General features: G+C 42.3%; 1 protein-coding gene across 1 annotated transcript; it reads right to left on the bottom strand.

Moving 5' to 3' along the window:
• Positions 1–235: 235 nt before the first annotated feature.
• TIGAR (TP53 induced glycolysis regulatory phosphatase) lies at positions 236–27,671 on the bottom strand. The gene is made up of 6 exons (XM_068561755.1): positions 27,536–27,671; positions 19,237–19,274; positions 15,593–15,714; positions 6,567–6,644; positions 3,152–3,262; positions 236–2,257 (listed from the first exon to the last, which is right to left on the bottom strand). The coding sequence occupies exons 1-6, from the start codon at positions 27,565–27,567 to the stop codon at positions 1,829–1,831; spliced, it is 810 nt and encodes a 269-aa protein (XP_068417856.1). The 5' UTR covers positions 27,568–27,671; the 3' UTR covers positions 236–1,828.

The following is a 27,671-nucleotide window of genomic DNA, read 5'->3' as shown; positions in this document are numbered from 1 at the left end:
GCATATATTTCACTCATCAGATCAACAAAAGTTCACCTGACAAAATTTCCAGAGATGTGGAAACCAGGAACTTTTGAATACTTCTACTGAGACTGAAAAATAGTACAGCCCGCTTTAGAGAACCACTGGCTCTTGTCAGACTGGAGATGCACGTTTTTTATGACACAGCACAAGGCTATTCCACGTAAGCACTGTCTCTATAAGTAAAGAGTGAATATACTGAAACGTCCATTGATATGAGAATAAAGAAATAAAAGGTACTACATTTATTTTGTACAATACAGTGGTTACAAGTAACCAGATCTATCTATACATACCAATATAGAGCCCCAAGATATATGTAATAAGTGAAAATACAGAATACAGACAGCTTGGTATTTTGTACATTTTAAAGACACCAGAACAATACCGTTGTTCCCTTATGACACTAGGTGGCCACGTGAAGGGTGGATGGGTGTACAGACTCGCGGTGCTGGCTGCCTCTGTAGAGAACAGGAGGAAACAGGACAGCGACAGCTGCTTAAAGGAGCTTGGCTTACATCGCAATGTGTTATTTCTTTTTAAGAAAAAGGGGGAGCGGTATTACTTCTGGATGGCCGGGATGTGGACGTTTATGATCTGTCCTTTTTGGTTACTTTCCAGCTTTTCGTCTGCAGTGAACTTCCTCTGTGCTCGACCACGTGCTGTGTTCCAGTACTGGCACAACACGGGCAGCGCTGGACACACTAAGAACGGCATGATCCTGAACTTGAAATATGACCACACGTGATTTTAGCCTTAACTGACAGCCTCAGGCCTACCCTCTTGTGAGCTGAGACTCACAGCATTCATCAACGTGATAACTTAAAAGCAAACTGCGTGGAAAACACGTTCTCCATTTACATGAGGGCCTCAGAGCGACCCATCTTTTGTACAGGATTAAGGTAACCAAACTGCCATCTGGTGGAAAGGAGAGGAAACCTCATCTGTACCTTCCACAAAAAAACCACGGTTCTTTTCAGTGAAGCCTCTCTTTTATTCTGGGGCTACTGTGAAGCAGCCGTTTACTTTCTTTAGCGCCATCTTCAAACTAAATTCTTCAGCCTACAGGTTAGATAAGAAAGATCTGCTCCCTTCTCTTCCTCTGCTCAGATTCCTGCTTTACAAATTCTGTAATCAGATGATGCTTCTTCCTCACGAGACTATTCTGCAACCACGATCCACATTCATCTGCATCTCAAACCCTCCAGAGTAAACAATTCCAACAGTTGATTTCTGTATTAAACATTTAGTGTCGTTTGCTTTTACATAAACTATGACAGCAAGCATTTCTCCTTTAAAGGACTTTTTGAATATAACATATTTTCACATAAGTATGGAGTGGCAATTACAAATAGTTCCCTCTTCCAAGAACTGGATGAGACAGTAAAAAAGAAAACATACAGTATCTTACCAAGAGCCAATAAAATAGGCTAGATTTTTCAGACATTAAAGAAAAATACCAAAAACACCAGGATATTAAAAAAGCAAAAAAACCCATAGTAACAGGATTATTGATCCCCCAATCTGCAATACTGAGTTCCTTCATCCATTTACAATCCAGAGATGTCACTGAGCAGGGCGGTAAAATCACCCTGGAAAATTCCAACTGTACTCACAAAAAAGAAGTCAATTCCCGATGGTTTTCCATTAGTGTTTCATGTGGCCCTGATTCCATTCGAGCTTTATAACCTGCTATAACGGACAGCTTTTTAACTGTTTCCAAGTCTGCATTAGCAGAGAGTGGAAATAAAGTCAAAGGCACTCCCTCAGAGGCTCACATTTTTTAGATTTCGATGCAGATTTAAATTTAGTGAGTTTTGGTCACCCCGGTCAGGTGGCCCTGTAGGTTCACACACACACACTGGGTGGTTGGTTTCACTTCTCCTTTCTCAAAGTTTATGATAAAGACACTCATCCCTGTATTGGGGCTGACTGATGTGAGTTCGGACCTGCTCAGGGTCACTGGGAAGGAACACTTAAGGTCGGTCAGGAAATAATCCAACAGGCTTCTCATGTAGGCGCCGTGACTCACAACTAAGACACTGGCCACTAACCCTGGAGCGCCGCTGTCCGAATGAAACTTGGAGGCACAGTTTTTCCCTAAAGGAAATATCTCTGCCAAAGAACTTTCCAGACAGTCGCTCGGGGCTTCTTGGGAAAACTGTTCATTCCGACCTGCTTCTTTCAGGATCAGCTGACAAAGAAATTCAAAGAAGTCTTTTCCACGCATTTTCACCTACAAGGAAAGAAAAAAAAAAGGTGAAATAAAGTGACATTAATGACTGTTTTAAGACATAAGCAGAACTGAGTTTTTCTACACGTCAGCGTCAGTGACTACAGAAGCAGATGAAACGCTGTGTTTCTATTCATTCAATCAGTGTTTCCACAGACACTGGTAAGTAAGCGCCCACCTTATTTCTGGACCCGTGAAAGCATTTTGGGGACAAAGGTGAGTAAGATACAATGACTAATTCCTGACTTCAAAGCACTCAGAGTCTAGCTGGGGGAATCTACAAGCAAACAGAAGCCCATAAAACAGCAGGAAACTAGGAATACCTAGGGAAACTGCATCCGGCACTTCCGTTCAATCAGAACAATAAGGATAAAAAGCCTTCCCTCACTAAACTAATACAAAGTCTTTACAAGAAAATTATGAAAATTAAAAATGGGGGGGGGGGCGGAAATCAGCAATAACACAACTCAAAAGCAGAACACTCCAGAGCAATGCAAGCAGGGCTACGATGTCACCTAGAGCGGCAGGCGCAGGAGAGGCCTGATGGTCTTGCCACGCAAGTTGCCGGGTTTTGCCCACCATCCCGCTGGCCAGCACCATGCCTGCTTCACCGACTCCACTGCCACTGCGAAGGTTACTGCTCCCTTTTCAAGGAGTTTTCTTAACAGACCCGTCTAATAACCCATTTCCTCAAATCCATTATCGGTAATGACTTAATAAACGAGAAAGACAGGACAGCTTAAAAGGGGAAAAAATGGTATGATGCAGAGTTGTTTTGTGAACCAAACAACTTCCAAACTGCTTAGCTACAATTCAGAAACATCTTCGAGTCAAGATTGCAGCTACTTTGACACTGGCACGCTCATGGACGCGGCGACTTTCCCCAGGGCTACGTACCTGGTCCAAGGTCTCTCCTCCGGGCGGTGTGAACACAGGGCACTCCTGCCCAGCTGCTTTGGCCATGGCCCTTAGCTCACTCAGCGGCCAGCCTTCTGCAACCCCGTATTTCTGCAATGATCCAACAGACAAAAAGGCCTCAAAGGAATTTGCAATACAACAACTAAGTACATGTTTATGGCAAATTCGGAACAATCATTCTGGGGATAAGCTTAGATTTCCTTGGCTTACTTTATCCTATCTCCTCGGAGAAAATGCAAACCCAGATCCATGTGACTTCAAAGCTCATTAGCTTTTTAGATTCACAAAAATTGAGTCTTAGCAAAGGACACGCAAGTCACAAAGGAAATGCAAATGGCCAATAAACATAGGAAATCTACCTCACTAGGAATCCAGAGCGTGAAAACTAAAATGACACCTTTCATAAGTTATTAAATCAGAAGACCACAGAGATCACTAATAGCCAGTGTTGATGTGGGAAAAACTCTCTCCTAGATCATTCATGGGAGTATAAATTGGCACAGATTTTCTGGAAGGAAATGTAGCAATACATACAAAAGTCCTTTTAAAAAGTACACACTCAGCAATTCCATTTCTAGGAAATGTATGAGATATGTGTGTGAAGGATCAACTACAAAGATGTTTATATTTTAACATTATTTACATCAGTGGGAAATCTAGTCACAACCTAGATGTCCTAAACTAGGTCAGTAGTAGCTTGGTTAAGTAGCAATATCTTAAGAATACAAGAGACATTAATTATGTGATCATATTGATGTGCATTTATGGGCACTGAAAAACACAGTATGTGAGACAAGCCAGTTAAAAAACAATGCATAGAGTAGGATTTCATTTTGAAAAACATATACACAAACAGATAGACAGACAGACAGATAAAAACAGACAAGAAGGAAAAAGTCAGGAGCACACATACCAAAATATTCAGTGTTTGTTGTGTGGTAGAAATTTTAATTGTATTTTTTTCCAAAGTGTTCTTAGTTTTAATTCCCTACAATGACAATGGATTACTTGTATAAGAAAATACTGAAAGAGACAAATGGTCACTTATGGTTTGCACTGATGATGCCAAAAGATTCTAACACCACCATCAGATAAGAAATCCAATAGTGAAATATTACTTTTTTATAAGAATACATGCACACTTTACCAGCTGCTCTTCCAACCTTCAAGCCCAATTTCTTACACTCTTAATTGTATCTGGAGCAACCTAACTATTACAAAGAGGGCCATCAAAAGCCATCAGTTGCTTTGTTTTCACAGGAGTGGAAACAGCCATTTGCTGAATACTCCAAACGCTTTGCTGGGCAGTTAGGAGGAGAGGACGGGCGGCTGCACAGCTCCCACCCTTGCTGAGACCGCGGGGTGGTGGGGATACCAAGCAACTGCAAGTGGAAAAGTGCCGACATGGAGAGAGACTGACAAGATACGGCAGGGATGTCTAATCTGGACTCGGGAAACCACCGAGGGCCAAAGCCTCTGGCGAGTGGAAGCTGGCCAGGCCTGGGAGCAAGCATTCCAGGCAGAGTGGAGGACAGATGCGGAGGTTCAGTGAGCACAGAGCACGGGGTGTTCGGGAGACTCCGGAAAGAGGCTGAGAGGGGTTGTGACCAGTGGTCCAGAGCACGGACTCCAGGCCCAGAGGCCTCAGTGTGAATCTGAACTCTGCCATGAATGAGCTCTGGGACCCTGGGCCTGGACTTGACCTCCATGTGCCTCGGTTTCTGCTTCTGTAAAACGGGGGTTAAGAAATAAGGTTTTTACATCTTCCCGGCACCGGGGTTCTTGTGAAGATGAACAAGCCCGCGGCTCTTGGAACAGCGGCGGGATGCGGTGAGCACGGCGCCAGTGCCCACTCATGTGACCGCTAAACCCAGGCACTGAGCACCCGGCAAGAGGCAGGAGGCAACAGATCAGACCCCGCAGCTCCCAAGAGCCGGGTCAGAGTTATGACAACTCCTGAGGGTAGAAGAGAAGCAGTAAACCCGTTTATACAGGGGTGTGGCAACCAAATTTTGCAAAGATTGCTCTGGCTGCAGCGTGCAGATCAGACTGGAAAAGCGGGGAGCAAGTCAGAAAGCAAGAGAATCACCCTCAGTGACCCAGGCGACAGAGGGTGCCGAGCGGCAGGAGGAGGGCAGCGGGGGGCACGCGGAGGAATGAAGCGTCGGGAACTACTCAGAGGCGGTGCGGACAAGACGAGGACAGGACGTGCAGAGCGAGAGACAGGGAAGGGCCGGCAGGAGGGTTTCAGCCACCGCGGGGGAGCAGGGCCGTGTGGAGAGGGGAGCGCATTCCACTGGGCGGATGCGGCCGCGGGGCAGCTGAGCCACAGGCAGCTCGGTGTGTGTGTGCAGCTCAGGGCAGGGCCATGGACCGAAATCACTGGAGAGGGTGAAGTTACTCAGGAGAGAGCACGGATGGAGAAGGGATGGCCCAGCCGATGACAGCGCTTTCTCCTTCACGTGATGACGGGCCCCGTGCAGCGTTCCACTGAACTCAGGACATTTTCTTCTTTTAATCTATTCAGCGTTAGTTTTGGGGATAGGTGTCGTTTTCGTTTTGTTTTGGCCGCGCTTTATTTTATTTTATTTTTTTTGGCCACAAAGCACGGCTTGCGGGATCTTAGTTTCCCGACCAGGGATTGCACCCGCGCCCTCAGTGGTGAAAGCATGGAGTCCTAACCACTGGACCGCCAGGGAGCTCCCAGGACATTTTTCTTGAACAACGTTCGAGCACTGGTTCCTGGGCACAGAGTGAGCCTTTCCAGGGAGCGCTCGTGCTGCAGCTCTAGTCTACATGCTGAACTATTACAGTGAACACACGCAGGTTATGAAAAGCAGCTCTGTGAAGATGTCCTGGCCACGCTGCTACGCTTCTCTCCAGGGGTAGAGGAAACCACAGGGCTGGCAGGAGAGCAAGCAGCTTACAGGCCAGCGTTATAGAGTGCACCAAAAACACTGCTCGAGGAGGAGACTTGGGGCCAAATCTCAGATCCGAAATTGCCGTCTTTTAGCTAAATCACAGTTTCAGGAAGATTCATTTCTGGTAAAGTATATAAAGTTGGCATAAAGAAGTCTATTCATGCTTATAATTATGGGGTAGGATTAGGAGACTGGGAAGAGAACTTTTCACCTTTAACTTTAAACTCTTCTGTACTAAGTTCTCACAAGTATGCCTTGCTTTTATAATTTAAGATACCTCTTTCCTATGATTTTAATAATCAAAGAAGACACTATTTATGAGAGTAAGTAACAGTAACTGCCACACAGTAGATTCTTCACGTAATAGCTGATATCACATCCCTAGCAGGTAGGCATTTAATTTCTAGCCATGGGATTAACTGAGTTGGTTTATTGATAATTTATGGTAAAAGAACAATATGTAAGTTACTTACCCTTTCTCGAAGTCTTGAATCATACTTTACTGTCATATCTTTGCAAAATTTGCTCTTCTCCAAAATTCCATGCACGGTCTGCAAATCAAAAGACAACTATCTCTTTTCTCATAAAAATAATCATTCTTGGGGAATTCCCTGGCGGTCCAGTGGTTAGGACTCTGCACTTCCACTGCAAGGGGCCTGGGTTCGATCCCTGGTCGGGGAACTGAGATCCCACAAGCTGCACACGCAGCCAAAAAAAATATCATCCTGGGAGTGTTCACGATGGCAGCATAGGAAGACACTGAACTCACCCCCTCCCAAGGACAAGGAAAACCCCATAAGGCTAACAGCAGATTTTCCAGTAGAAACCTTACAGGCCAGAAGGAAGTGGCATAACATATTCAAAGTGCTGAGAATTCCAAGTAAGAATCTTTTCTCTACCCAGCAAGGTTATTCAGAATTGAAGAAGAGATCAAGAGTTTCCCAGAAGCAAAGCTAAAGGAGTTCGTCACCACTAAACCAACCCTAGAAAGAAAGAAATATTAAGGGGGGAATGCCCTGGTGGCGCAGTGGTTAAGAATACACCTGCCAATGCAGGGGACATGGGTTCGAGCCCTGGTCCAGGAAGATCCCACATGACCCGGAGCAACTGAGCCTGTGCACCACAACTACTGAGCCTACACTCTAGAGCCTGCGAGCCCTGACTACTGAGTCCACACACCTAGAGCCCGTGCTCTGCAACAAGAGAAGCCACCGCAATGAGAAGCCCGTGCACCACAACGAAGAGTAGCCCCTGCTCACCTCAACTAGAGGAAGCCCACACACAGCAATTAAGACCCAATGCAGCCAAAAATAAATAATTAAATTTATTTTTTTAAAAAAAGAAATATTAAGGGGACTTCTTTAAGCTGAAAACAAATGGCACTAATTAATAATAAGAAAACATATGAAAGCAAAAATCTCACTGGAAAAGGTAAATAATATAATAAAGGTAGTAGATCAATCACTTATAAAACAAAGATGAAGGCTGAAAGACAAAAGCAGTAAAATTACAATAATTAGTTAAGGGATGCATAAAATAGAAAGATGTAAAATGTGTCATAAAAAGTATAAAGGGCTTCCCTGGTGGCGCAGTGGTTGAGAATCCGCCTGCCAATGCAGGGGACATGGGTTCGAGCCCTGGTCTGGGAAGATCCCACATGCCACGGAGCAGCTGGGCCCGTGAGCCACAACTACTGAGCCTGCGCGTCTGGAGCCTGTGCCCCGCAACGGGAGGGGCCGCGATAGTGAAAGGCCCGCACACCGCGATGAAGAGTGGCCCCCACTTGCCGCAACTAGAGAAAGCCCTCGCACGAACCGAAGACCCAGCACAGCCAAAAATAAATAAATAAATAAAAATTTAAAAAAGTAGCTATTAAAAAAAAAAAAAAAGTATAAAGCATGGCAGGGAGGAGTGAAAAGCTAGTTTGAGAATGTGTTCAAATTTAAGTTGCTACCAACTTAAAACAGGCTACTACTTATATAGGATGTCATATGTGAACCTCATAGTAACCACAAAGAAAAAATTTACACTAAGTACACAAAAGAAAATGAAAAAGGAATCTAAACATAACGCTAAAGAAAACCACCAAACCACAAGGGAAGAGAGAAAGAGAAGAAAGGAGCAGAGAGGAACTACAGAAATAGCCAGAAAACAATTAACAAAATGGCAATAAGTACATACCTCGCAATAATTACTTTAAAGCTAACTCAACTAAATATGCCAATCAAAGATACAGAGTGGCTGAATAGATTTAAAAAAAAAAAAAAAAAGAGCCATTTATGGGCTGCCTACAAGTGACTCACTTGAGAACAAAGGACACACACAGACTATAAAAAGATGGGAAAAGATATTCCATGCAACCAGGAATGAAAAGAAAGCTGGAGTGGCTACACTCATATCAGACAAAGTAGACTTTAAAACAAAGATTGTAATAAAAGACAAAGAGAGCATTACATGATAAAGGGGTCAATCTAACAAGAAGATATAATTTTATAAATGTATATGCACCCAACAGAGGAGCACCAAGATATTTAAAGCAAATATTAACGGACTTAAAGAGAGAAACTGAGAGCAATACAATAATAGTAGGGGACTTTAGCACCCCACTTACACAAATAGGTAGGTCATCCAGACAGAAAATCAGTAACATCAGTCTTAAATAATGGATTAATACATATAAACAGAACACTCCATCCAAAAGGAGCAAAATATCATTCTTAAATGCACATGGAACATTCTCCAGGACAGACCACATATTGGGTCACAAAACAAGTCTCAATAAATTCAAGAATACTGAAATCATAACAAGCACCTTCTCTGACCACAACTGTATGAAACTAGAAATCAAGTACAAGGAAAAAAAAAAAAACAGGAAAAACCACAAAAATGTGGAGGTGAAACAACATGCTACTGAACAACCAATGGATCATCGAAGAAATCAAAGGAGGAATCAAAAAATACCTAGAGACAAATGAAAACAGAAATACGACGTACCAAAATCTATGGGATGCAGCAAAAAGCAGTTCTGAGAGAAGTTCATCGCAATACAGGTCTACCTTATGAAATAAGAAAAACCCCAAATGATCTAACTTTACACCTAAAGGAACTAGGAAAAAAAAAGAACAGAGTCCAAAATTAATAGACAAAAGGAAATAATAAAGATCAGAGTGGAAATAAATAAAACAGAGACTAAAAATAATAGGAAAAATATCAACGAAAATAAGGGCTGGTTCTTTGAAAAGAGAAACAAAATCGACAAACCTATAGCTAGACTAACCAAGAAAAAAGAGAGAGGACCCAAATAAATAAAATCAGAGATGAAAGAGGAGCGGTTCCAACTGAAAACACAGAAATACAAAGGATTGTAAGAGACTACTACAAACAATTATATGCCAACAGATTGAACAACCTAGAAGAAATGGATAAATTCCTAGAAATTTCAATGATTTTAAGACTAAATCATTAAGAAATAAAATATATGAATAGACTGATTACTAGTAAGGAGACTGAATCAGTAATCTAAAATCTTCCAACAAACAAAAGCCCAGGACCAGATGGCTTCACTAACCACCTGGAACGCTACAAAGCATTCAAAGATTCAACACCTAACCTTCTTGAAATCTTCCCAAAAACTGAAGAGGAGGGAAATCTTCCAAACACATTTTACAAACCTAGAATTACCCCTGATACCAAAACCAGACAAGGACATCACAGAAAGAATTATGGCCAGTATCCCTGAAGAACATAAGATGCAAAAATCCTCAACAAGATATTAGCAAACCAAATCCAACAATACATTAAAAGGACCATAAACCATGATCAAGTGGGATTTATTCCAGGGATGCAAGGATGGTTCAACATATGCAATCAACTAACATGGTACACCATATTAACAAACTGAAGGATAAAAATCACATGATCATTTCAATAGATGCAGAAAAAGCATTTGACAAAATTCAACACCCATTTATGATAAAAAAAAAAAAAAAAAAAAACTCTCAACCAAGTGGGTATAGAGGGAACATACCTCAACATAATAAAGGCCATATATGACAAGGCCACAGCTAGCACCATACTCAATGGTGAAAAGCTGAAAGCTTTTCCTCTAAGATCAGGAATAAGACAAGGATGCCCACCATCACACTTTTATTCAATATAGTTTTGGAAGTCCTAGTCACAGCAATTAGGAAAGAAAGAGAAATTAAAGGCATCCAAATTGGAAAGGAAGAAGTAAAAATGTCACTGTTTGCAGACGACATGATACTATATGCAGAAAATCCTAAATACTCCATCAAAATACTATTAGAACTAATAAATGAATTCAGTAAAGTCACAGGATACAAAATTAATATACAGAAATCTATGGTGTTTCTGCACGCTAATTAGTGAACTATCAGAAAGAGAAATTAAGAAAATAGTCCCATTTACAACTGCATCAACAAGAATAAAATACCTAGGAATAAATTTAACCAAGGAGGTGAAACCTGTACACTGAACACTATGACACTGATGAAAAAAACTGAAGACACAAATAAATGGAAAGATATTCTGTGTTCATGGACTGGAAGAACTAATATTGTTAAAATGTCCACACTACCCAGAGCAATCTAGATTTGATGCAATCCCTATCAAAATTCCAGTGGCGATATTTCACAGAACTAGAACAAATGATTCTAAAATTTGTACAGAATCTCAAAAGATTCCGAATAGCCAAAGCAATCTTAAGAAAGAACAAAGCTGGAGGAATCATGCTCCCTGATTTCAAACTATACTATAAAGCTACAGCAATCAAAACGGTATGGTACTGTCACAAAAACAGACACATTGATAAATGGAATAGAATAGACAGCCCAAAAATAAACCCTCGTATATATGGACAATTAATTTACAACAAAGGAGCAAAGAACATACAATGGAGGAAGGACAGTCTCTTCAGCAAATGGTGTTGGGAAAACCAAGCGGCTACATGCAAAAGAAGAGACTACACTACTATCTTATACCCGACACAAAAGTTAACCCAAAATGGATTAAAGACTTGAATGTAAGGTCTGAAACCATAAAGGTCCTAGAAGAAAACACAGGCAGTAACTTCACTGGCATTAGTATTTGCGATGTTTTTGTAGATCTGACTCCAAAGACAAGGGAGAAAAATAAACAAGTGGGACTACATTAAGCTAAAAAGCTTCTGCATAGCAAAGGAAACCATCATCAAAATGAGAGAGCAACCTACTGAATGACAGAAGATAACTGCAAATCATATACCTAAGGGATTAATATCCAAACTATACAGATGATCCTTGACTATGGGTTTGAACTGCACAGGTCCATGTATCCATGGATTTTTAAAAATACATATTACAGTACAGTACTACACGATCCTCAGATGTTGAACCGTGGATACACGGGGCGGACTGCAAAGTTATATGCAGATTTTTGACTGCAAGGAGGGTGGGGGCCCCGAAGCCACACACTGTTCAAGGGTCAACTGTATAAAGCTGCGTGCCACAACTACTGAAGCCTGAGCGCCTAGAGCCCGTGGTCCACAACAAGAGTAGCCCCTGCTCACCACAACTAGAGAAAGCCAGGGTGCAGCAACAAAGACCCAACACAGCCAATAAATAAATAAATAAATAAATAAATGGCTTGTTTTCGTAAATAACATTAGAACTCAGCCATTTATGTATCATTTATGGCTGCTTTCACAGTACAACGGCAGAGTTCACAATTGTGACACAGACCATACAGCCCACAAAACTTAAAATTTAACTAACTAGCCCTTTACAGAAAAAGGTTCTAGTTCATTAGTTCTCCGTTCAGGTGTGTCTAAATTGGTTTTAAACCCATCCGTTGAATATTAATTTCAGTTATCTTTTCAGTTCTAGAATTTGCATTTGGTTCTTGTTTGTAATTTCCAGTTCTCTGCTGAAATTCTCCATGTCATTTTTATCTGTGCATTCAATGATTATTTTAAAGGCTACATCTGATAACTCCAGATACCGGATAACTCCTGTGGCTCTTTCTGCTGCCTTTTGTTTTTGCTCATTTTTGTTCATGTTTCCTTCTCTCACTGTGTACCTGGTTACTCTGACAAGAGACACTGTATTTGCCAAACGGTAGAAATAATTAAAGTCCATAGTCTGCCTTGTTTTTTAACTCCCTTCCAAAAATCAGACACTGTTTTACATCGTCAATATTTGTTTATATTTACCTATACCTGTACCGATTTCTTTTGCTCTCTATTCTTTTCTGAATCTCAGACATCTCTTCTGGAATTACTTTCCTTCTTCAATTATCCTTTGAAAGTTTCTTTCTAGCTTGTTTGTCTGAAATGTCTTCACTTCACCTATTCTCTAGAAAATGTTTTGCTGTATAAAACTCTAGATTAATCTTTATTATCTCTCAGCACATCAAATTATTGTTGATATTGACACATTTGTTGATAGTCTAATATTGGTCTTTAATGGATAATGTTTTTTTCCTTCATAGTCTTTGGAGTTTTGCAATATTGCTGTAAGTGTAGATGTGGTTTCTTTTTTTAATTCTGACCGGGATATTTTTACACTTTCTGGATCTGATATTTTGCTATCTCTCAATAATTCTGTAGTTTATTAACTGTGACCTCTTCGAATATTGCCTCTTTCCCATTCTCTCTGATACTTCCTCTCGAAAGACGACAGACCTTCTCATCACATCCTTCTGTCTTAGTCTTATTTTTAATCTATTTATCACACTGTGCTACACTTCAGTTGCTATCTTACATTTATCTATAAAGCAAATGACCATTTCAGCTATATCTAGTCTATAATTTCGTACAGCCACTGAGGTTTTCGTTTTTGGATCAACTTTTTCCATATTTTAAGTAAATTTTATTGAAGTATATTTCAAGCATACAGGTCACTGAGTTGTGACAGATCTAAGCACCGCCAAAATCAAGACAGAGAAGAAGTCTATCAGCCGAAATGATTCCTTCGTGCCCTTGCCAGCCAATGCCTCCCACTCCTGGCCCCCGGCCCGCACTACCTGCTTTATGTGTTCTAGAGTCTCATGTAAATGGAATCACACAGTCTGCACTCTTCCACATCTGCCTTCTTTTGCTCAGATACTCTTCTGGGGACTCCTCTGTGCTGCTGATGAGTTGTATTCCACTGTATGACTACGCCGTGTTCACTTATCCATTCACCTACTGATCAACACGTGGGTTGTTTCCACTCTCTGCCTATTACAAATAAAGTTGTCATAAAACATTTGTGTACAAGTCTTTGTGTGGACATATATTCTTACTTCTCTTGGATAAATTTCTGGGATTGAAACTGTTGGATAATACAGTTAGTGTATGTTCAACTTTCAAACTGTTTTCCAAAGTAGCTGTTCCACTTTACATTCTCACCAGCAACGTCTCGAGTTCTAGTTGTTCCACATCCTTTATCTTTCTAATTTTAGCCATGCACACGTTGTGTAATGGTATCTTACTGTGGTTTTAATACGCGTTTCTGTCACGATCAATTATGCTGAGCACCTTCTCATCTGTTTACTGGCTTTCCCCATATCTCACTTTGTAAAGCACCTGGTCAAATTCAAATCTTTTGCCTATTTTAAAGTGGGCTATTTGTCTAATTACTGAGTTGGAAGAATCTTATATATTTATACAGCTAAGAGGTATATAGTGATAATACATACATATGTGTCAGATATATACACATGTATTACATACATGTAACACACGTTTACAATTTTCTCCCAATCTGTGTCTTGTTTATGCTTTGTTCCAAGATGCCTTTATAAAGATTTTTCCTGTTTCCTTATAGAATTTTCATAGATTTAGCTTTTAGATTTGTTCTGTGAACACCTGCAAGTTAGTTTTTGTGGACTGTGTGAGGTAAGAGTCACATGTCATGCTTTTCTGCATGGATGGTCCATTGTTTCAACACCCTTTATTGAAAAGACCACCGTTTCGACCACGGAATTACCTTGGCATCTGTGTCAAAAGCCAATTGACCAAAAAGACTAAACGAAAACAACTGACCATATAAGTGTGGGTCCCTCAACTTGTGCTTGAAAGAAAAAGTCTTTACTTTGCCTTAATTTTTGAAAGTATTTTCACTGGGTATGTATTTGGAGATTTCTGAGTCATTATTTCTTCAAAATCTATCTTTTTACGTTCATACTCACCCTCACCCTTCTCCCCACTTCCCTTCTGAGACTTCAACTACGTGTATATTGCACTGCTTGATACTGTCCTCCACATCACTGAGACTCTTCACTTTCCCTTCTTAGTCTTTTTTCTTTCCACAGTTAATTTTGGAATGTTCAGTTTCCACGTCTTCATGCTCACTGACGTCTTCTTCTACAGTGTCTAACCTACTGTTAATCCCACCCTATGAAATTTTCATTTCAGAATACTGCATTTTTCACCTCTAGAAGATGAAATTTGGTTCTGCTGTCTCCTACTTCTCACCTCATGCTCCTCTGAGGACAGTTTAGCCTCACTATTAAGGTGTAATATGCTCTCTGTATCCAGCAAAGACTCCACTTGTGCTGGTGGGAATTCTGACTCCCCACCCTGTGTGAGCCCCAGGAATCGAGTGGACGACCGCCCGCCAGTGACCTTTTCCCTCCCGCCCGAAGCCGTGTTTCCTGCTCTCATGCAGTTTCAGCCACACGTGTGCAGATTAACCAACCGTCCAACAAAGAATCACGGGGATCCCTACACATATGTCTGTAGAGTTTTCTCTGTGCAACTCTCTCTCCAGCACTCTTCCCCACAAATTTTAGTTACTTAAACTCCCCAAATTCCAAGCTTTGTCCCCTCAATCACTGAGACCACCGTCCTCTATTTGGCTTCTTCTGCCAGAGTCTGGGAATTGCTTCAGCTGGAAAACCAGGACGATCGAGGGCTCACCTGTTTTGTTTCACTTCATTCGGGGATCGCAGCCCACACTGCCTGAAGTCCAGTGTCTGAAAACAGTTGCTTCACAGATTTCGTCCTGTTTGCTAGTTGTTTATGGGGGGAGGCTACATTCCAACCCTGTTATTCCCCCACGGTTGCCACAAAAGCCTCCTTCCACCGAGCTTTTAGAAGTTGATTTGGTTCTTTCTTAAATCTCTGGGATCATTTTTATAGTAATCTGTTCCTTAAAGGTATTTCACACGTCTTTTATTTCTTTAGAGTAACATAGTTGTTTTTCAACCTGTATCTGGATTCTAAACTCTGACATCTCTGTGGTGTTTCCACTGGCTCTCTCTCACGACACCTTCTTTGCCTTTTTATAGGCCTTTTGTTAGACATTTTCCCCAAGCTACTCTAACTTAAAAACTACCACAATAAAACAAAGCACAAAAGTAAAATGAAGGGAAAAGAAGTAAGTTCTGTCAGGGAGAGGAGGGCTGGGGGTGATGTCTTGTGCAAGTTAATTCCCTGCGGACTCTGGCAGCAAATGTTTCAAGGTTACAACTGCTGAGACTTTTGACTCATCAGCCTCAGCCTTGACTCTAAGCTCACCTGCTTTGTCCTCATGAGGTCACTGGAGAAAACGTGAGTAAACTTCACATTATTAAGAAATATACCAGCAGCAGCTGCTTGTTTAAATCCAGTTTCTGAAAGAGGCTCATCTATTCCTTGTCCTGTGGTATTAAGAGAAAGAACAGTAACATTCAAATATATGTATATATATATGGGATGCAATAAAAATCACACCTAAGAGAATATAAAGAGCATTTATCTATATTTTATTCAAAGATTTCCTTGGGTACTTCTCCACATAACTTTTCAGAGAACTGAAAGCAAGCAAAATTAAGCTAGGATCCTGTAAAGGCTCTTCTGTATCTCCCAGAAGAATGTTTGCCTGGCGAGAACTGGGTAATGGGGAGGCTGTCCCAAGCTCTCCCCCCTCACATCGCCCGTCACTTCACCACGTGTTTTATTAATGCTGCCCCCGACCTTACGTTTTCACCTCAGCTGCGGCATTTGGGTAGTCGGATCATCACCTAGAAAAGTTTTCCTTCGTTATCTCCATTGTTTGAATTCAGTAACGTTCAGTATTGCAAGTCATTCTCAATAAAAGCTGACAAGTCTTCTACTGATTTAGAGCGAATAACAGGTCAGCCAATGACTCAACACACAGGAAAATAATCTGTCATGAATGAGAGTCGGCAGAAACAAGAAGTAACAGATTTGGAACCACTAATACGTCAGACGTGTGAATCAGCAGAGACTGTAAACTGAGTCACAAAAATAAGCGACAAAAAGCGATCAAAAACCAGATAGCTTTCTAAAAGAACCAGACAGATCTTTTAACAATGAAAAATGGAATTGCTGAGGAGGGAAAAAAAAAAAAATCTCTCAGTGGATAAAAGGAGATTCATTAAGCTGAGAAGCTTCACGAACCCGAAGGCAGGGCTGAAGCTGTCCCCTGGCACAGACACGAGGAGATGGAGCACATCACAGATGTGTTAGAGACACGGAGAAAGGACGAGGATTCCTAAGTACCTCAGTGGGAACTCCAGAAAGACAAGAGAGAAAATGGAGAACAGAAATGAGGGAAGACATAAAACTACAGATGAAGGAAACACGACATATACCAAGAAGGATAAATTACTAAAAAAAAAAAAAGTACCTTCCTAGATTTAGTAAGAGAAACTGTAGAATACCAAAATAAAACACAAAGACTTTAAAAGCAGTTACAGAGAAAGACAGATACCCCACCGTGGGACACCATTTGGATGAGAGAAGACTTCTGAAGCCAAAAAGCAGCAGATAAATAGCTCCCAAGAGCTAAGAGAATGTGAGTCTAGAACTGACTGGACTAAAAAAGACTGAGGAGAATAAAAACGGAATCGTCTGCAATAGAATCGACTGAAACTATCTTTACCACAAGCTGATTTACACAAGAGGACTTTTCAAAACAGACGTTTCAGGAATGAAGGTCTGAGACGCAAAAGAAACGGTCAGGAGAGAAACTGGCAAATACAGATGTCAACCTAAACAAACACTAAGGAACAAATTAAATAATAATGCCTACATTGCATGGTTAAAAAAGGACAGGACTGAGATACTAAATGGCAGCACATACTTTGTATTTTTCAGGAGAGATGATATTTCTCTTACACTTGGTTAGGCACAAATGGTAAAGATATAAAGGCAACCATCAAAAGGATAGAGATGGCTCATTTCGAGGCCAGTAGGGAAAGTAAGAGTGGGTTGGATAAAGAAAAGGAAAAGAAAAGCAGGCACCTGAGATGTAAAGGTGAGTGAGAAGGAAAGGACTAGATAAAGAAGGGAGAAAAGAACCACAAAGGAAAAGTCCAAACACACCAGAAACCAGAGTCAATGTGGACAGACCACTCTCACCAGTTAACAGAAAGACTGTTATTTTTTTTTTTTTTTTTAAAAAGAATCAAAATCAGCTGCCTACCATTTACAAGGTAACACTTAGGACATCAGTACACAGTAGGGTTGAACGGAAAGGGACAGGAAAATATATACCAGGCAAATCCCAACCCCAAACAGCCGGAGTTGCCATATCACTCTCAGAAATGCAGACTTTATGACAAAAGTCTTAGTAAGGATTGTGAAGATCACTATAAACAATCAGTGTTCCCACTCACCAGGAAGATAGAGCAATTTTAAAACTTGTATGTGCCTAACAAATTAGCCTCTAGCTGTATAAAAGCAGAACACATAAAGCACAAGTTGACAGAACTTCAGGTGTTAAAGGATAAGCTGGCCATCACAGTGGGAAATCCAACATATCTCACTCATAAACTGACCCTTAGGTCATACAGGCAAATGAGTAAATTTACAAAATTAGTAAAGTATGGAAGATTTGAACAACAAAACCAAGGTTAAGTATCTGATATAGAACTCCACACCCAACAAGTAGAAAACAGATTTTTTCTCAAACATACAGTAGTAGGTTTATAAAAACTGACCACGCTAACCAATTTCAAAGACGTATTATCAAATAAACCATATTGTCAGAACACAAAGCAATGACACTGGAAGTCAATCACAAAAGATGAAGAACAAAACCCAAAAGCCCACTCATTTGGAAATTTAAAAAACAGTTCTAAATAACTCATGGGTCAATGAAGAAATCATAACAGAAATTTAAGATACTTGGTGCTGAATACTTATCAGATTACGACAAATCAAAACTGCAGGTATGTGACAAAAAAATGGTACTTAGAAACATATAAGGCTTGAGGGTTTTAAAAAAAATAAAAAGGAGGCTATAACTTAAAGAACTAAGCATCTAACTTCCAAAGTTAGGAAAACACAAAACAGACCTACAAAACAGGTGTGAACATGAAAATTTTATTCATGTTTTACCGTCAGCTTCGAATGAAATGAGACAAAGGAGCAGGGCCCGCGGACAAGGCGGACAAGGCGGTAGGGGATGTGAGCCCAGAGGATGCTCTGGGTGGGGTCCAGGTCAATGGGAAGTAGAGGTGCGTTTAATTATCAGACTGGTTTCCAGAAGAGGGAGGCAAGCACACGGGGTATGAAAATCAGCTTCTGCAAACCCCAGATGTCCCTAACCCCAAAATATAAAACTAAATGCTTGTATAATCCAAGCAGAGAAATAGCATGTCTAGCTGAAAGATATTCTTTAAAAGCCAGACCAGCTGGATCACAGGGAGATTCAAAGATCTGAACCCAAATTAACAGAACAAGGCAGGGGGCAGGGGAGAGTCTATTCAGAATAAAGTAACAACCCCATGTGAGAACAGGAATTCTCTTTTTAAACCATTTCTTTGTTACTACTAAAAATAATGTAAGTATCTTAGCAGAAAAATACCATTAACAGCAGCCAGTAAATTTCTGTTTCCAAATATGAAATCATTTAAAATCCTGGCAGATGTATTTTAAGACAACTAGACTCAATATAACTCCTTAATCAGCTTTGAAGCTGCCCACGAACAACTTGGAGCACTGTTCTTTACATCTAATTCACTCAAGAGACTTACTTCTCTTGCTTACCATCTGCTCTGATCATATTTCTGTGACCATGATGATTTAATTCCGTAATCCCAGTTCACAGCCCAGAGTGGCCCCCGTCCACCCTACCCCACCGGATCTGATTAACCCATATTTCACATTAACACTAACAGAGAGAGCTAAAATAAGAGTCAGAGCATACCAACCTTGAAGGATTTTCTCCTTGTTAAGTCTTGTTTCTCCACTAAAACAGGGAGGGAAAAAAGCCTTTATTACCAAATTAGGTTATTTTTGAAATGAGAAAAAAAAAAATCAGCAACAAAAGGTAATGATACTTGTAAAGACAGCATATTGTACATACGTCAGAATCTAACCTGTAAAGATAAAATTTATTCTAAACTACTATCTGCAATCATCTATTCTATGTACCTAATCGATAAGCTAAAATTTCAAATTGCCCCAAATTAAAATGTATAGATCAACAATCTTAAGTGAACTGAAGGTAGAAAATACTATTTTAAAAGTAGTATATGTACGTATAAAAAATTTTTGTTAAATAATCTTCTTAAATATGTTGACCAAAACTACTCCCACAGGCATCGGGACCAAAACACGACAGCTGGTCCATCCGTCCGTCCGTCCGCTGGGCTGAGCGGACAGGCGCGAGGGACCGAGAGCGGAGCGCAGAGCGGCAGACCCCGGCCCTGCCTCCTCAGTCCTGGAGCCGCTCAAGCTGCTCCACTTTGCAACACCGAGCAATTACAAAAGCAAACCCAACCCATTCTGAAGCAACCGGGAGAGCGAAGGGGGGAAGTGGTGTCGCAAAGCAACTGGATTGAGGCTGGAGGGGGAAGGTGCGGGTGAGGGCCCCTGGACCAGAACAGACGACAGAGTGCACCCATAATGAAAGCAGTCGTCAAACACACAGAAAGCTCTCCGGGAGGACCCCGCAGACACTTCTCCGAGCTCTTTTTATGTGATGAGACTGAACCCAGAGATGCTCGAGACCGGCATCTCCTGGAGGTGGGAGCTGGCGTGTGCTGTGCGGACACTGGACAGAGAACTAGAAACGGTGGGGGGAAACACCCCACAGGCCTCTTCAGATGCAGTTATCGCCTCATCTGGAATCAACTGTCTCCACAGCCCACGTCCACACCCTTCCATGTCGGTGAGAGGTGAAAATCCGTGAGGGGAAACCTCGCTGCCATCGATCGGGCCCAGGAACAAGACTGCTCCCGGCGCTACACTCACCAGCTGGGTTAAGCTCAATGCCTCAGCTTCCTCATCTGTAAAATGGGGATAATAAATGGTCCCAACCTCACAAGATTCTCGGGATGATTGGGTGAACACAGGTAAAGCATCCAGAACACTGCTTAGCTTTATGAAGCACTCAGTAGTTGTACTTATAAGTCATTTTTGGACAGACTATACAGACATCAAAGACTTAATGCATTTTTAATCTTTTAAAAATTATGAAATAAATAGTAAATAATATAATGATAAACCCAGCAGCACGTTACACCACCCAAGTTAACAGATCACTGCCAGCCTCCAGGACCCCGTCCCTGTCCATCACGATGTCCCTCCTCCCCAGTGGGTCCAGGACCCCGTCCCTGTCCATCACAATGTCCTCCCTCCCCAGTGGATCCCCTGCCAGGACCTTTGCCTGCGCAAGTGCTCACCTTTCCTCTTCGCTTTCCTGCCCATGTGCAGCATAGATTAGTTCGCCTGTTGTTGAACTTTACAATGACTTGCTTCTTACTCTATGTGGTTTTCTGTGTTGCTTCTTTTGCTCAACATTTTGGGAGATACACCAATGCTGCTGAGTGTGGCCGCACTTGATTCTCGTTTTTACTGTGTAAACTCCACCGTAAGCATGTACTACAATGTAGCACGCGGTCCCCTGGGACAGACACTTAGGCTGCTTCCAGCTCCGGGCTGCACTGCCATGAACAGGTTTGTTCGGAGCGCAGCAGGCTCTCTAGGGCAGTGGTTCTCAAAAGCATGGTCCCTGGACTTTCATCACTGGCACTGCCTGGAAACTCACTGGAAATGCGGCGTCCCAGGCCCCACGTGCCCCCAGACACACTGCATCAGGAACTCCGAGGTGGCGGCCCCGCAGTCTGTTTTCATAAAACCGCCAAGTGATGCTCATGCATGCTCACGTTTGAGATCCACTCAAGGACTGGTAAACAAGTCTTCCTGCGAACCAAGTTTTGTTGCAATACAGTCATACCCATACGTCTATTTATCGTTTATGACAGGTTTTACACTCTAATGGTGGAAATGATCAGTTCAGACAGACCATGTGGCCTGCAAAGCCTAAACTATTCACTCTCAGGGGTCTGTTGAGCCCCGCCTAGTGACCTACACCCAGCACTGGAACTGCGGGGCCATGGCGCATCCAGCTTTGTTCGCTAACGCCAAAGCGGTTACACCAATCGCTGCCACGCTGCAGTGTTCCACATCCTCACCATCATGTGACAGCCTTCAATTTGTGCCAAAATGGCACCTGAACACTTTACCTCACCTTGACTTTAATTGGTTTTTCCCTGATTACCATGAAGGCGCATCACTCCTGCTTTGTTTTTAACGTGAAGCACTAGTTTAAAAAGAAAAATATCTCACGTGGGATTGACTCACTCAGATCCGGAAAGGAATGCCATCAGACCTTAGTCAGAATCACAAACTCGGGTCTCTGCCTGGAACCTTGCCTCTCGTTTATAAAAACAGTTGTTTTTCAACCTCACCTAGAGCACAGGTTCTCAAACGTGAGTGTGTCTCAGAATCCCCTAGGGGTCTTATGAAAACAAAGACCGCTGGACCTGGCCAAAGTGTTCTCATTCTTCAAGACCCAACACAGCCAGATGGCTCCTTGAAGTAGCCTTCCCTCTCCAGCACCATTCCCTACCGCCCCATCCCATTTAACTACCCCAACTCTGCGCTCCCATTCTTCCCGGCACTACTGTAGTTAGTTACCCTCTGTACTACGCTAGTTAACTTTTGTAGTCATGCATCTATCCTGGCCCCAGTTCCTTAAAACGCACGGCCAGAGGCTGCATCAGCCTAACATGCCTGGTACCTGGAGAAAATCCTGGGAAATAACAGAACCTCAGTGTACATGCTCTTTGGATGGAGGGTCACCTGGAAATATCCACCAAAATGACAAGTCTGCTTACCCTTTGATCCAGCAGCCCTATTACTGGAAATGCTTGCATTCATCCAGATTTAAAAGAATACTTGCTACAGTATATTTCTAACAGCAAAAGATGGTAAATAACCTAAATTCCCTTTAGCAGGGAACCCATTACTTTAACAAATAAACAGTGGGATATCTACCTGATGGAATTCGATGCGGCTGTGTCTGCTGGAGAGTGATTTATGTAAAGAGATGGAAAAATCACCAAGACATATTCAGCAGAAAAAGCAAGGTACAGAATAATATACAAAGACTGCTAGCTTTTTAGAAAGGCAGGACAGGGACTTCCCTGGTGGTGCAGTGGTTAAGAATCCGCCTGCCAATGCAGGGAACACAGGTTCGAGCCCTGGTCCGGGAAGATCCCACATGCCGCGGAGCAACTAAGCCCGTGCGCCACAACTACTGAGCCTATGCTCTAGAGCCTGCGAGCCACAACTACTGAGTCCACGTGCCACAACTACTGAAGCCTGCGCGCCTAGAGCCCGTGCTCCGCAACAAGAGAAGCCACCGCAAGGAGAAGCCCGAGCACTGCAACAAAGACCCAACGCAGCCAAAATAATTTTTAAAAATAGAAAGAAAAAGAAAGGCGGGACACAAGAGTAAACGTTTGCATCTGCACGAGAGATGCCGGGAGGACACAGAGGCTGTGGTCACCTGCAGGGTGAGAGGACAGAAGACTCAGGAGAACTGTTCTGATTTCTAAACATGTGGACGTAGTGGCTTAAAAAATATACGACAAGTGAGTGAAATTACACAGCACTACTAGCCACTCACTTGCCAGTATTATCATTCTTGAGGTGAGTATTAATAAAAGATGTCTTGTAGCATTCCAAAACCCATTCAGAATCATATGAAATGGATATGAAAGAGATTAAGCTCTGCGGTTCAGATGAACAAAGCATCCGGGGAAGTGATGGGGAAGGCATTGCTTCTCATACAGAAAACAGTTCCTAAACACTGGATCCACTTCCTGTCTGTCTCAGCCTCACAGTCCTGCTGAAACCAAGAATAAAAGGGCTGTGCTTCACTTCTGTACGAGTGACGTCCTCTTTAGACAATGGCTTTGTAACCAGTTCAATTACCAGCAAAATTCAAAGAACGCCTCCCTGACCCCCAATCCCATATTTACTTTTATACGGGAACCTCAGAAGGTTTGGCCCACTTACTGTGGATCACAAGCTCTCTCGCTCATTGTACAAATTTAAAATCAAGGGTGAGAAGAAATTTAATAATTACGCCAGACCAGGTCTTTACAAATCACACAAATGATTTGCCAAGATGATAACTTTTTGTATGCTTACTGAAAAGGTAGCTCAAGATTTTAACTTAATCCCAATAGCTGATTTGATCAAGGATTCAGAATAAAACATTATATCATCAAAATGTCATCCTATTAAAAAACAGAATCCCAGTACTTCAATAATTTGAAACAGTACTGCCCCAGCATCTCACCAATTTCAGCGAAAGGAGAAAAAATAGCTATAACATAATAAAAGATTTCCTTTAGCTATAAGTCAGTAGAGACTGCTACAGACATCACTGCATTATTAATAATCATTAGTGTTCTACTGGGCATTTTTTGCTTTCAAATCACTTTATAAACATTATAGTGTAAGAATATAGAAAGAGAATTTATTTCCAAAAACGTGCACAAATATTTAGCCTTACAGCTTTTATCAGCTTTTTCGAGGGGTCTGTACAAATCCTTGAAGCAACTGTTTAGTTTGTTTGGGGAGTGGGGAAGAAAAGTGGGTGGCTAAAATAGGTTTACTATTAAGCTACTTCCCTAACCAAAGCTTGGCTTGTAGCAGTGGCAGGGAAGGTAAGGGGAGTGGAAAGGTCAGAGGAATATATTTTAAAGGAGTCAGGAATAACAGCACTCATTTTCAAAACCTGCAGTGTGATTCAGTTCCAAGACAGACACCCGACTCTGCGAGAACGCAAACACTTGGGCCAAGAAGTCAAGTCTTATGACCGGCCATTTAAAGGCCTACAAATATGCACCATTTATTTTGTGGATTATCATGCTGTTCTTCCCTTAAAAAGACATGTTATTTTGTTAGTTCTGGTTTGTATTCTATAGCGTTTCTCTAGAAATCATATAGAAAGCTTAATTTCCCAATCACATCCTTTTAAATAATTCAAATTCCACGGACCAGTACTCGGTTTGCTGCAGCAGAGACAAATCATGGGAAGTCAGTATATATTGGGGGCAAGTTTTCAAAATAGATATGCTTTGGTGTACACAGGAATGGAGTGTACTCACCTGATATTTAAGCATGAATATACAGCTTTATCCTAATTCCTCCACACCAATTAATTCATTTGAAAATGAATTAATAATTTGAAAACATAGAAGATTTCAAGCGCTAGTAACGTGGAGAGTTTCACTGGATGGGTCTGGGGGCAAAAATGTAAAATACTCAATTCATGACATATGTTTGTCTATATGTAGATTAGGCCTAGTTGCATAGGCTCTCCCAGTTAATCAACCCTACTCCCAGAAAACAAATATCCCAGTAACATAACAATTACATGCATCTTGATAAAAGTTTACAGATGATCCAATATTCACTTGGCCTGCTTTATTAACACACAGAACAATGACTAGCGTTCAAGAAGACTAAGTGCCGACAGAGGCAGAGTCAGAAAAACCAATCAGTTCTGCTGTCAATACCTACACTGATCCATCGTCTTTAAGTAGTTAAAAGTAAAGGAAATTTAGTTTGTAAAAATGTTTAAAGAGCTAGCTATAAAAACGGAAGTGAAATGGGATGGTTTTGCAGGCAACCAACTGCAAACTCCTACAAAGAACCTTTCAAGGGAACTAGGGCCTTCGATGTGCCGTGTGGGCAGTGCCGACCTGCATGTACTGGGGTTTCCAACCATGCTGCTCTAAGGCCACCAGAAGCTACCGCTCAATCAGATTAGTAGACTGGAAGTTTGAAAGGTGGGGTATTCTGTTCCAAAAATGATACAACTGGCACTCTCCCTTTCAAGTATGACGATGAAGATCAACACACAGATGGTAACAGCACAGATGCATAAAGGATTTGGCTGAACTTAAAGAAACTGCATTTATAAAGTTTTCTTGCATTATCCAAAAATTATCCAACTCTTAAAACACACTGATCATGCTCTCAGTTTCAAAGCATTTGACAGAGTCGGGTAATAGGAAACTCAAGGTAAATTCCCAATATTATGCTCAATGATTCAATCTTGCTGATTCCAGTAAGAGTCATGACATTGAACTCTGGTGATTATCAATCAAGTTTGAAACTGTTTCTTTTCCTGAAAGAATCATCAATTTTTAGCTCTGAGAACTCTGAAGGAGAAAACTAACCCTATCAATTATTTCAACACTTCCTTTGCACTTTCCCATGAATAAAACAGAGCAAAGTAAACAATTCTTATCACTCTTCATGGTTATATCACAGGAAATAAAAAGTAGCCTCTGAAATGGCTGACGATATTCAAGCAATCTACAAACACTAGGTTTTAACTCTGTAAAATAGGAGGCAGAAGGGCATAGTATATAGTTAAGAGGATGGGCCGCAGTCCTGCTGCCTTGGTTTAAACGCCACCGCCCCAACTTGTCATGTGACAATAAGCAAGTCACATGCCCTCCGTGTCTCTTTCCTCACTGGCAAATTGAGAAGCCAGTCTTCACCTCACCGGATTGCTGTCAGAATTTAATTACAACAGTGCCTGGCACAAACTAATTTATTAAGACTTATTTTTAAATTAATTCCTCATAGGAATTCTATGAGGAATCCATTTAAAAAATGAAGCCCTTTTTAAGAAGCAGGGAGGGGATAAAATCCACACTCATGTCACTATTGTCTACTAAGAAACTAAATAGGGATCATCTTGTTTTTCAAGGGGTGGTTTTGCCCAGATTTTCTACGACTTCTGAGTGGCAAATATATGCCAGGCACTGGGTCAAGGCATCCAGAAACTTTAGAGGAAAGGGCAATCAAGACTCTAATTCCTGTTCTGCTACTGACTAGCTGTATGACCTTAAGAAGGTCACACGATGGTCATAAAGCCTTCTATAAAATGGAGAGGGGTGGGGTGGAGAGAGAGGAGCTCGATTTCTAGCTCAGTCATTAAAATCCTGTGAATCCTAACGGGACAACTTCAGACGGTTGCCAAGATAATCTTCCTATAAGAACAGGACAAAAAAAGATAGCGGCTAAAGGCAGCTTGACAAGGTTAGACCATATTGCTGCTCTCCACAAGCTCCACGATGTCAAAAACGGCATCTTAGTAACCTGTAACCCTGTAACCCTTAATTACCTGCTGACACACAGCACCCACTCAGAATGCTGGTCCCATTAACCATACACACAAATTGGAGGACTCACTGCATTTGTATCAGAGCTGTCCTTACAGAAACAAAAGTTATTTAATTCTCAGATATATTTCTCCCCTCCACTGTGCTATACTCTTCACCTTTCTGACATTTCATTATCACGCGAACCCAGTGAAGTGGGTGGGTCTTATCACTACCCCCATTTTATAAATCAGGAAACTGAGGTCGTAGAGATTAAGTCGGTAAAAGGAAGCCCGTGTTACAAGGCTCCTAGCTGCAGCCCAGAGTCTAACCTACGTCGATCTTTCTCGAAAAATCTGTGCTCCTGACCTCCCTGAATTTCACCTCCCGTTAACACCGGGCTAAGAAGAGTCGAGAAGGAAAGAGGAAGAGACGTAAAGACTTGTCAGCATTTAGCTCCCTGTAACGTTATATGATGAACATATTTATTCGGGGCCATGCAGGCGGCTGAGAGCAGGGCGAGGTCCCCTGTCCTCCCCCAGCGACAGAAGGTCTGCGGAGAAGAAGCGAATCTCAGACACAGGCCTGGGGGGCCGAGGCGACCGAGGGGACAGGGACGGAGCCGGCGCAGAGCCTGCAGCGGAAACGTCGGCCCCGGACCAGTCACTCTGCAGACCCTGGGGACCGGCCGGGGGCAAACGCGGGGCCCAGGAGGTGCGGCGACAGGGCTGTCTCTTCCGCTTCAGCTGCCAACCGGCGGCGGGGGCCCTTGACACTCACTCCTCCCGACCTCCCTGTCCCCATCGAACGCGGGACCGCTGCCATCTGACACCTGGCTTCCCGCTCAGCGTCGCTGGGGCAGGAGGGCCGGAAGGGGGTAACTCATGGGAAACACCTAGAAATCGCCAGGCCGAGCCTCGGAGGAGCAAATGGGACGGGCAGGGCGGGGCGGGTGCAGATCTTCGGTCCCCCCGCCCAGCCCGCAACACTCCACGGAGGGGAAAGGGCAGCCCGCGCCGGCCATACTCACTGCCGGACTACGGTCAGAGCGAAGCGCGTCATCCCGCCGGCGCCGGGACAGAGCGAAGCAAAGGCCGCGCGCGCCGCCCGAACAGTCACCGCACTCCGCACAAGCCGCCCGGCACTGCGCCTGCCGCACCCCGCCG

The sequence above is a fragment of the Eschrichtius robustus genome, chromosome 13 (genome assembly GCF_028021215.1).
Source record: "Eschrichtius robustus isolate mEscRob2 chromosome 13, mEscRob2.pri, whole genome shotgun sequence".
In the NCBI taxonomy this organism is placed as follows: domain Eukaryota; kingdom Metazoa; phylum Chordata; class Mammalia; order Artiodactyla; family Eschrichtiidae; genus Eschrichtius; species Eschrichtius robustus.
The sequence above is the reverse complement of the archived record's forward strand: the minus strand, read 5'-3'. Positions and strand labels throughout refer to the sequence as shown.

Bases quoted from the DNA above. Each gene is read 5' to 3' on its own strand.
- TIGAR (XM_068561755.1), bottom strand. From the start codon at position 27,567: ATGACGCGCTTCGCTCTGACCGTAGTCCGGCA. The intron at 15,715-19,236 runs GTTGGTATGCTC...TTAATACCACAG, and splicing joins CAAGGAGAAAATCCTTCAAG to GACAAGGAATAGATGAGCCT. The intron at 2,258-3,151 runs GTACGTAGCCCT...CTTTCCTTGTAG, and splicing joins GAGGAGAGACCTTGGACCAG to GTGAAAATGCGTGGAAAAGA.